Source organism: Engystomops pustulosus, chromosome 1 (assembly GCF_040894005.1).
Source record: "Engystomops pustulosus chromosome 1, aEngPut4.maternal, whole genome shotgun sequence".
NCBI classification, from domain to species: Eukaryota; Metazoa; Chordata; class Amphibia; order Anura; family Leptodactylidae; genus Engystomops; species Engystomops pustulosus.
In genome coordinates, this window is record NC_092411.1 from 55984726 (window position 1) to 55996793 (window position 12068).

Sequence of the window (12068 nt, forward strand, 5' to 3'; positions counted from 1 at the left end):
CAGGAGCACAAAGGTGGGGGTAAGAGCTGAGGAGTGAGCAGCACATGATGTTTTTTGAAATGTGTGCTTGGTTTACTAACCTTTATTCCTGGTGGTAGATGTCCTTTAAAGAAAAGGTTTATTTTCTGTATTTGCTGATGTCTTAGATTCAGTGCAGTGAACTCCTAAGCAAGATATTTGATTCTAGACTTACTGTGCTGAAAGGCTACATTAGGCATATTACAAGTCTCTGATACATTCTATTCTGCCTTTAAAAACCTTTACTGGAATATTTTCCATTAAAGCGTTATCCTTTTTCCCCCCATTTACTTATTCACCTGCATACATTGCCTCTGGCGTCTCATGTTAAAATTAGATAAGCTTTTATAGTAACTTTGAGAAATTCATTTCTCAACAGGAAGAGTGCCTTTTACAGAACAAAAAAAAAAGAAACTAAAAAAATAACCGTACTTGTGAACCCGCAGCTAATTGAAATCCTTGTCATGTCACAGCGCTGGGGTACAGTGCAGACACATTCTCTCCTATGCAAGACAAGGTGAAACCATGGCAGTGCAAAGTGCAGAATGTACAACAGCAGTGACTTCATTATTCCAGTACAATCCATCTAGAAGTATACAGTGTGTGTATTCAATGGATTCAATTGATTAAAGGTTATTTTACAAGTCATGTATTTTTCATGGGCATGAGTTATTTTAGTAGTATGTTGTTTTTCATTGATTTATTGGAAGTAAATGAATTAAGGGACATCTACTTTCACAATCAGGCATGATAAACCAGGGCCACTTAGTGTGGTAATCTTCTCATATTTGTTATTTATGGCCTCCGTCCTTCTAAAATCAACGTTTAAAATTATGCTAGTGAGACAGATAGATTAGGGGCGGTAACAGAGCCCCTAGTGTTGCAACCTCACAGGCTGTTATACTGTCTCCCCCTTACCCTGCTCATGTAGCACTTCCCCATTCCTCTGTCTGATGTAATATCACTGCAGCACACAAAGTTTCTTTGCATACTGTTACAGCCTGTGTAGCCACAGCATGGATGAGCTCTGGTAATGCTCTTCCTTAGCATAATTTAAAATTTTGATTTTAGAAGGAAAGAGATGATGGATAACAAATAAATGAAGATTAGATGTATAAGTAAGTGTCCCTGGTTTATCATGCTTGATTTTGATGCTAGATTTCCATTAAAGGGAACCCGTCAGCAGAACTTGACCTGATAAACCACTACCAGTATGTTTCAAGCAGCCAAACACCTTCCACATCATGTTTCTATTATGACCCAGTGGGGTGGCATCTTCGAGAAAATCTTCTTTGCAGTGAGATGCAAATTGTTTAATCAAGGAGGCGGAGATTTTAACACTGAAGCCAAGCTCTCTCTTCCTCAGAAATCCCCCTTCACTGTAATTGGTGGTCCTGCATCAAGACACATCACTAGCCAGATCTCCTGAAGTCTGATGCATGTTTTTTTTAATCACAGAGGAGGGTTTCAGAGCACCCCATCTTGACTTCAGTGTTAAACTCTCCTCCTCCTTGACTTCATACACCCAATTTACAGCTCACTTCAAAGTTGATTTTCTGGATGAGGTCACCAGGACCAGGACCATGAAAGAAAATATAACTAGAAGGTTTCTGCTGCTTGAGAATATTTTGGTAGTGGTTTATTAGGTCAATTGTTGATGACAAGTTTGCTTTAAATTTCTATATTGTGAGCATTTTTATACATTTTATATTAAGGAAAACACCTCTACAAATGCCTTATAATTATCATAGAGGGAGGCCCTTAGAACTCCTTCTATAATCCAGATTAGGGGTTGGTGGTAACTGCCAGATCCATCGCATGGCTCTATCTAACCTCAGCAATGACAAGACACGTGTACTGCAATGCAGGCGCAAGCAGACAACTTCTAGTCCCCCCCCCTGTAAATAAAAAAAAGTTAAAATTAAATATATTTTTAAAAAAATCTAAATATTTGATTTCTTTGCAAAACCATATTTTTATCCACTTTGATGAACCCTGTAAAAAGAATTCAACTTTCTGCATGGAAGGTAAATCCTATCATATATTGCCAGGCATTGTAGATTATTTGTACAACCATTGCTACTTTACTACAAGATACCATGTGATTTTGTAATTAATGCCAATTTGCCTTAAAAGGTTTGTCCCATTGCAAACATGAATGTGCAATCTGCAATTTGATCACTGTAAGCTTAATTGATCAGTATGGGCTTATTCCTTTTTTGTTCTGTTTTAGATCCACAGATTGATTTCTTGAGGATGACCTTTCACCAACCATAAAATCATAGGCCTCACCATCCCCAAGTAATCAATGTCGATATTTTTAGGGAAGTACCAGGCTTTTTGTTGTAGCCCAAACATGCCCATCACCAAACAGGCTATTAAGGTTGGGTTCAAATCACATTTTTAGTATACTTTGAAAAACTTTCCATACACTGAGGGTACCCATTGACATATACTGGCAATCAGAGGCATAGTTGTTCCCTCCATCTGCTCACTATTCCATGCATCTTGCATTGCATGATGCCTAGTGCAGCCATACCACAAAATGGTCGCAAATGACACAAAGGTGGTGCGGACACTTCTTAAATACCCGTACAAGCAGTTTGCACAAGAAATATGACAGCCTTGAGGGCAGTTTCAATGACTTGATCTTAATAGGGGGGCAATTGTTTTACAAACACTTTTTTCATAGTTGTACGAGGATAGAATAAGAGGTAAAGATCCTAGGCAGATGCATACCTGTACTGCAGCTCATCTGAAAACCAGCTCCCTACTGCTCCTGACAGTAAATATCGACCAACTTGTTATTGTCATACACACAATGGTCCCATGCCATAAAGTACGAATGAGACATAGATATAAAGGTAAAAAGGTTTATTCAACAAATAACAAAACAAACAAGTGAAAAAAACATTAGATACAGAACCTATCTACAGTGTGAATGTCTTTGAAAAACCTACATCTATACATAAAAAAAGGTTTAAGGAGAAAACAACAGAGGCATAACACCAAATACATAACATAGCTCCAAAAATACAATTTATTAAAATTTAAATAGCTTCTAAGAATATTACATGTTTAACTAACTAAATACTATGACGAATACATAAAACGGCATATATGAGTTAGCTTTACACCAATGGCCTTTGTGATCAAATACATAATCCCATTTGTCACTCTCCAACCATGTACCGACCAATTATCTGCTTCTACCATTAATAACATTACCTTTAATGCCTACATGTAATTATTTATTATCTGCTTCTACCATTAATAACATTACTTTAATTCCTACATGTAATTATTTATTGCCTACACAGCAATGGCAAAATGTTCTGAAAAGCAAATGATTATTTATAAGATAAACACATAGAAATAGTCACTTCATTTTCACATAATAACCATTAAAATAAAATAGGTAAAAAGGTTCTGTGATAAGCGTTAAAGTCCCAATGCAAAATGGCTACTGCCCCACCCCCTCTAAAATTGGTTATACACTTTTGCCCTGGGGACTACAGTCCTATTGCTTAGGAATAAATGTCATGACATCATTTGCTCCCAAACAAAAATTCATATAAAAATATTTTTTTTAAAATGCCCTTTCCAGATATTCCCAGTGTCGAGAAAGGACAAAAAGTAGAAACCAGCTGGGGACTGGTAAGTATCAAAATGACAGTGGGAAGGGATATTTTTTTTCAACAACTTTTCTTTTTGTCTCTTTGTTTTCATCCCACTAGGAAATACCCTAATAGAGTCCATACCTGTATTGCGTATTTTAGTGACATATACTCTAAAGGTGTAAACCGTAATACTCATACTTGTAAAATAATAATAATAGAAAACATATAGACAGTCTGTTGTACCACCAAATATGAAGGTTCTGAAAATATTAGGAAACCTTACCTAGTACAAGTCTCTAATTCTTTCCCAAACTGAATCACTTCTCAAGCAGGAGAAATCTGAAACGTTAAAAGGAAAAACCAACAGAAGTGAAATTCCCATCAGTTTCCTCTCACCTGTCAACAAGCTACGGACTGTTTTTTAACAGATTGCCAGAAGTGGAAATCTATGATCTGTCCACGAGATCTCAAAATATGACTTGTCATGAAGGATTTTAGGTTTCAGCTTCTATTCTTAAACATGTAGCAGAAGCAATTTTGTAATAATAATATATAAGTAAATTAAAGGACAACTACAACCATATTACTGGTGGTAGTGTGTCCTAAATCGGTTGCTCATTCCATCTAGAGGATGGGTGGACGGTTCTTACAGCTTTTATTGCATGTTTACTACCGCAATATTAACTTTGTAAAAGTGCCAGAGGCGATCAGGCTGACGGTGTCCGAGCGCCTCTCTGCTTCACCAGCTTTTAATATATGTACCCCCCCTCCCTTGCGAGCATTATCCTGCTCCAAGCTGGGGAACTAGCAGAGACCACAGCCCTGCTCTCTCCATGCCCCGGCTCTCTGACATCACCTGCCAGATCCTAATTCCCCAGCTGGGAACAGGAAGAGGCTTGAGTGGGGTCATGCATATATTGAAAGCTTGTGAATTCGAAAGCCTGAGCGCCTCTGCCACTTAGAAAAAGTTAATATATTTCGGTATTAAATATGCAATAAAAGTTGTACAAAACAGTCCCCTATCCCCTAGACGGAACGAGCAACCTTATTAAGAAAACTCTACCACCAGTAATCCGGTGGTAGATGTCCATTTAATGTCCAGGAACCTTCAAATAAGTGGTCACCACAAAGACAACACTAATCCAGCATCTAAGGATTGCTTTACTGTAGGAAAATATAAAAGTGAGATGAGTGCTTTCACTAGTAGATTACAGAGAAGTTATTTTCCTTATACATTCCTGCTACATCCCTGAATGAATGGTTGATGTAGTTCATTTATTTTCCTATTTCCATAATTTTGGATGTGTCATCTAAATAAAATTTAATTTGAGGCATAAAATCGAAATGAGCAAGAATTTAGTTGAAAACCGACGTAAAATATGTAAAGTTTTTGAACTATTCTTGACAAATGAGCATGGCTTAGCAGGGAGGAGGTGTGGCTTAGAATGAACGGATGCAGCTTAAAATTCAACATGAGTGTCAAAATGTTGTGCAAAGCAAGCCAACCAAATACACATTATTGTCAAAGGATGTTACCAACTTTAGCATACAGCTTGGGTCACTGTGATAAATTTGGCACATTTTAAGATTGTCTGGTTTAAATTTACATCGTCTAAAAATACCCGATAAGTAAATCTACCCCAATGTATTCCCCATTCCAACACTTGAATGAGACACCTCTGACAGCAGCTTATCTTTAGGTACCAGAAGGAGATCCCGGCACTCCGAGGTAGCAACAAAGTTTTTTAAATTGTTAAATAATTAAAGAAATTAGCATCCAAACACCTAAGGACATTATCGTCTCCCTTAGCTTTCTTAACTGCTGACATCTGTCTTCTGATGACATATTTTGACTTCTGGGTCAACAGGTCTCATTGTTCCAGTTGCTATGTTACAATGATAATGTTCTGATCATGTCATCTGATCACTTTATGAGAAAAGTACTACTGTGATTTATCTAAGGAATGTAAGTAATGGTGCTACTTACTTGTATGGAAAATATGAAAGGTGATTGCCTTGTCTGTAGCTTTATTAATATTAGGAATGGCTTGATCAGGTCACATGATCGGAATATTGTCATTGTAGCATAGCAACTGTAACATAGTAACTGAAAAGTAATTTTTTAGTATGTGTCAGCAGTTGAGAAAGGCTCAGGAAACATGTCCATAGGTATATGGATGCTACTTTTTATATTTAAAAAAAAAAAGGAAAACTTTATTGCTACCTCAGAATGCCAGGATGTCCTTGACTTTCACTACATTGTCTTACTGTAATCCACAAGCAAGAGGTAAGCATAGTTGAGTGCCGTCCAATCTATGGACATATTTCTAGGTAGCACAAGGGTATGAGGTGTACAAATTCAACATAAACACACTGAAAAGGTAAAATCAAAATCTGCACACTTGACTATTTGACTGGCCTTTATGCACACAACCATATATGGTCTTTTCTATTTTGTATATATGGCTGTATTTGGGACGCAAATATGGGACGTATTGCAACAGTATGGAAATGTATTGCACCGTATCCTTAAAAAATATGGTGGACTAGGAAATGATGGATGGCTGACTATTGGCTGGCTGACAGAATGCATTTTCCACTGGTACTGGATACTGCACGTACATACAGCAGCATACGGTGCACAGCTGTATATTCCCATTGACTTCTATGGGCCCTATGGAATGGAAATACGGTCGAAAATGAGACAAGCTCTATATTTTTATGCATCCCTTTCATGGTGCAATATGGTGGGCAATACGGCCATACACATGGATGGCCGTATTACCCATTGAAATGCATGGGGCCAAATCCTGGCCGTTTTATACGGTTGTGTGCATGAGACCTTAGTGTTACAGAGTGTAAATCTCTGGAGAATATTTTTGTGCTGTATTAATAAAGATTAGTATCATTATGTTATTAGGAACAAGAGTGGCATTTGTTTCATGGCTCTAACGGTCTAAGCATGCAGCGGCATTGGTATGGTAGATAATTCTAGCACAATATCTGCAACAGAACTAAATATACACAGTATAAGCAGTTTATATTGGTTTTTCCCACAATTGTGGTCATTGTTTGTAACATATACACTATTTGGTTTGGTTCAGACGTACTGTTTTTGGTGCAGTTTTTCATGTGAGTTTTTAGACATAAATGTCATACCTGTATTTTGTGTACTGTATATTGTATGCAAACTCACAACCACAATTACAGGAAAAATTTTAAAAATGCATGCAAATACCCAGGTTTTTTTTTGGAAAGAAATGGTGTAGCTATTCTAACATGCAATACAAATATTTTGGAATGTAAGGATGGAATGTAGAAATCTAATGTATACCACACTTGAATTTTTAATAAAGATGAATATATAAAGTTATTTTTCAGGACCCTCAGCCGGTCCTATGCTTTATCAGGACCCTCAGCATTTTGTCTAATTTTGAATTACTTAGTGCAGCTTCTAAAAGCGAAATAACACTACCATAGCGATACAGCAGCTAGAAGGGCACCATGTTTGTGAACGTACCTAATAGCCCTTAAAAACTATGCCATTGTATCTAAGGCTCCGGCATATGCTACGGGGAATGTGCTCTTGAAAGGAATGTATTAAAAAATATTTTGTTACATACTGCTGTCAATTTATATATATAGTAGAAAAATAGACATATTTTAATACCTGCCTAAGATGCTTAACATTAATGCATAGTGATTTAGAAAAATACTTTGTGAAAAAAATGCAATATTATTAAAAACATCAAAACATACAATTTTCTATAATAAAATAGAATACCCTTACATTGGAAAATCTGCCTCTATGTAAGTGGATCTGTGCAAACTAGAAGTGATAATAGGAGACAGATATCTCTTTGTTCAGAATCAGAATACAGTATATAGCAACCTAACGTCACAACTGATACCAACTGCCCACGATTACTATTGTGATACTATTGTTTCCCATGCCCTAGTACAGTGGATGGAGGGGAAAGAGAACGGCTAGGCCTGTGTATTCTACCTCCATGAATTCGGGAATTACTCTTAAGTGGACTAGGGCCTACAGTAACATGCTCATTCTTCAGAGAAGAGGAAGTCTCACTGGTGCCACCACCACAAGTCCTGCTGACGTAGGTAGCTTCTTTAGAGGCACTCAACAGTTGTATCCCCTGCTGCATAACACTCACAAACATTTGTGCAGATTGCTGGTGATGTTGAGACATTAATAACAGATTTGAGGCAATTTTTTCTAAAATTGCATTCTGCTGCATGATGAGTTCGGAACTGGACTTCTCTGAAGCCATAATCTGCTTGAGGGATTTACTCATATCCTTCACATGACCATTAAGAACATTCAGCTTTCTGGACATAGTTTTGCGGAACTGGCTCTGTTCTGAGTAAATGAGGGCTGTGTGCTCAGTGATATCATTCCTGATCGCTGGTGGTACTTGATCACTGCTGAAGGGAGACATCATCGGCAGTTCATTGAACGTCTCGTCAGATACAGCCTTTTGAACGTTTGTGCTGTGCTGCTCTTCTTTTTCAGGTTGTATATCTTGTAACATGAAGTAATCTTTCTTTTTGTTGCTATCAAAATGGCTTGAGAGAGGAGCCATATAAATTTCTGCTTTTTCTTCTTCTTCTGCGTCACTGAATTCTGACTTGTCATGAAGGATATCGGTCAATGCCATGCTGGTCGATATTTCTAAATAAAAGCATAGAAAAGTGGTTATAATTCAAATGACTTATGTAGTAAAAAAAAATTAAAATTCCTGGATATTGATTTGATCTGGATTTTTTTAAAAAAGAACTTTAACAGGATATTTTATTTTCAAATAAGAATTTACTTCTGTTCAGACGAAAAAAAAATCTAAATCGCTTTCTTAATTTCAATCAAAAGTTTAACTATCCTTCAATATATAAACAAGCATAAACAATTATTAAAATGTTTGGTATGTATCAAAATGCTGCTTTCTCCATATCTTTCTTAATCCCCAGCAGTCTCTGTTTCTGGGTACCTCTCAATAGCCAATCATTAGCCTCCAAAGTTTTTGAGGAGTCCAGTGATTAGCTTTAGTGGTTAGTGGTGTAAACTGAAGTATAATTGGACGCCCATATATGTAAACAACTTCAGGGAACTCTCTCACTCATAAAGTTGCGGAAAAAGTTGGTAGAATTTCTTTTGGTTTTGTCGATTAGGTCTTGTTGGCCAAGGGAGTGATATTTTGATTACTAGATGAGCTAATCATTCAAGATTTGATTTGCTGAAGCGCCATTAAATTTTTCAAATGATTCAGTTGAGGTCTGTATTGAGATTACTCCAATTGTTCTGGAAATGCATTTATAATGCCCTCTACTCCACTAAGCCACAGATTTTTATGAAAAGATTCTCGCTTTGGTAATTTTTTATGATTTTTTCAAACAAACCTCAACATAATAAAATGATTGAATCAAGCAACTTTGTAAAATAAAAAATGCAGTGTTTTAGTGTGGTAGTGGGAGTTATATACCGTACAAATTTCTAGGACAATTTAAGCAATATTGATTAGATCTGGTGCCGGAAAATTAGCATATTAGGACTGAACCAATGAAATTATTTTGCTCCTTTTAAACGCTAATGGTAACTTTTTTATTTTCTGTATGCTTTGAAAATATAAAATGCGTATTGCCTCCCTGGCTATGAAGCGATAATTATTTACATGTAAATTTCAAGCAGCCATATCTTTTGATTAGGTTGGCAGAATTAAAAAAAATGAGCAGGGACAATGTGACAATAAAATCATTTATTTTTAATGTCATTTAGCACTATGTACTTGGCGATAGGCCCTCTTTACTATGTTCTCTAAACACTTTATTCCTCTGCACTGTATAGAGGGTTACATGAAATACATCTTTAGATCCCTTTTAGTTATCCCTTTCAAAAACTTTGATTAAATCCTCACAACAATTTTATATAAAAAAAAAGGTTTGTCCATGAACCAATCTGCAATATGAAACCAACTCTGCAATATGAAACCTGAAAAAAGCAGAATGTTGCGGAATAAGGACTAGACCTCATCATCATACGATCCAACTACTGTCTACAGATATCTTGTCAAATTGGATAATCTTGAGAGGAAAATATAATATTGATTTTTGCCAACTCTTAAAATAAACAATTGAATTTCTATTATGAGAGGAAAAAGTGTTGTTGCTAAACCATAACCAAACATCCAAACAGATTATTTTGTTATCATTTGCTTCGGAGACTTGACAAGGAAGCGGTCAAGTGTTGATTTGTTACAAGCAAGAATCATCTTTCTTATGAAGCGACCTGAATGTATCATGTTCTGTGCAGAATTAAGGTTACCGGTGTTATCTCTCTGCTATTATCTCGCTATTCATTGTATTTCTATAAACATTCTTACACTGGAAGTTTTGGAAACAGGGTGAATCAGAGAAAAGAAAATTACAAGCACATACTTTAATCAATTGCAAAGCACCAACTGAAGAGCAGGACCAGACTGATAATAGAAACTTGGCCAAAATCCAATCTCCTGGGCTATTCTCAGTCGTGAAAATCAAGATATATTCTCGGCAGTGACAGAAAATGTCAGAATCGGCAGATAACTGCTACAGTACAGAACCCCGGCCCAGGCCTCACGGGTGATAAAAATTTTAAGTACCAATGTTTATCTGTTCTGGAGGATTCTATTTTTCCCCCCGTAATGAATGTACATGCCGATATTTTATGTCAAAAATGTTGATAGTTCTCTGTGTATGTATTTTCTATTACGCTCAAGGGCAATGGATCTCGGTGCAGCTGGTAATAGACATTTTAGTAGTAATTGTTTTATTAGATAACATAAAGTGCCAAGCAAACTTTTTTTTTCACAGCTGTTGAACTTCTAACTGCAACATGAATGGGGAATGAAAACTCCCAGCTAATTAAATTAACCGTTCTGTTAAATAAAGCAAAACTTTGTCATGAAATACTAAACAGATGGGTCGCTGATTTGTTCTCCAGCCCCAGAGCTCAGCTATGTTGCTTTCAGGCCAAGGAGTTGATGTGGATGATTTGACATTACATTGATTTTTATTTTTCCCTATTTCTCCGCTATTACCCTTCTGGATATGTTGACAGTCTACTTGGAGTAATGGGTATAAACAAACAAGAGACTGGTTGACAGAACAAAAGCCATGACCTGGATATTGATGAAATGTAATTGAATGCAGATGTGCTCCTTGGTTGTACTTCACTTTGCCTACAGAATACTACGTTTGTCGGAAAGAGATAGGACTTATTAATAGAAAACCTAGTGCATGCTTCATAAGCTCGTGATGACGTCATCTGATGTCTGAGAGAGATTTTTTTCTGCATCTTGTGCAAAACAGGTGAAAAACTTGTGATCAATGTGCCTGTGTCTCTCACAACTTTGTTATTTTTCACACCATGTTTACTCTTTTGACTGGATTAATTTACCGAATGAGTGTGAAAAAAATTCTCTTTCAGAAATATACTGAAAAAGACGATAAAGACTTATAAAAAGCATGAGTCTGACCACTGAGTAAGATGAGCAAGCATTTGTGAAGTTTAGGATTTTGAGTAGATTTCGAGCAGCACCTTAGGCCATTCTTGAGCTTCCCAAAACAGATTACATTGATGCAGGTATAAGGTCACTTAAGATAATTTAATGTTCACAGTCCTGGGAAAAGGGTCTTCTCATTTTTTCGATTCTCGAAAAGCTGTTTTTAACCTTCTGTGAGATATATACGCTAAGCTTCATAGGCATCAGACTAAGACTATGTCAATACATTGCCATTCACTTTATAGCATTTAATACACATTGGATGCATGCACAGATACAAAGAAAGATGTCCTTGACTCGGTACATAAAGCCTATTCAGCAGAGCACATGCATACTGTGTGAAACGGTAAAACGTCTCTCTAAATCTCTCGTTACGGTGATCGCAGTTTCAGGGAATGCACCATACCTGCCGCATAGCATACAACAAAGAGGCAGCTCCACGCCTGACCTTGGATACGGCATGGGAGCTTAGCTGCAGCACCAGTACAATTCATGGTCTGGTTGGGTGCTGCTTTTGGAAATGTTTTTGAAATCCTGAAAACCTTTTTCTTAAATACCGTATTATTTGGACGATAAGACGCACATTTTAGCAAGTAAACATCTTGCTAAAAAGTGCCAGCATCTCATAGTCCGAGTGTGCAGGATCCAGCAATGCCAGACACTCCTGACCTCTGTAATGGAGATTTAGGACATGTGGTGATGTCATCAGCTCATGTCAAAGTCTCAGGTCACATGACTCAGAAGCAAGGCTCTGGTTACATGGCATGAGCTGCCTGTGTTCTGCAGCTACAGATTGTTTGTAGCTGGGAGCTGCAGGAGAAGTGGAAGCAGTTTTACAGAGGGGATAAAGAGCTCATGATATTTATGTATGTGCCTG

General features: G+C 37.0%; 1 protein-coding gene and 1 long non-coding RNA gene across 3 annotated transcripts in view; both read right to left on the reverse strand.

Annotated features, from left to right (window-relative positions):
- Positions 1–2877: 2877 nt before the first annotated feature.
- Positions 2878–4591, reverse strand: LOC140073899 (uncharacterized). The gene is made up of 2 exons (XR_011849200.1): positions 3302–4591; positions 2878–3246 (listed from the first exon to the last, which is right to left on the reverse strand). It is a non-coding gene; the product is annotated as an uncharacterized lncRNA (long non-coding RNA).
- An 86-nt stretch (positions 4592–4677) lies between these two features.
- SEMA6A (semaphorin 6A) overlaps positions 4678–12068 on the reverse strand; it is a 140237-nt gene continuing 132846 nt past the window's right edge. For both annotated transcript variants that reach the window (XM_072141084.1, XM_072141092.1), the window contains one exon: positions 4678–8328. In XM_072141084.1, coding sequence (XP_071997185.1) covers positions 7577–8328 — 752 coding nt within the window. In that variant the 3' untranslated portion in view covers positions 4678–7576. The remainder of the gene's footprint in view (positions 8329–12068) is intronic.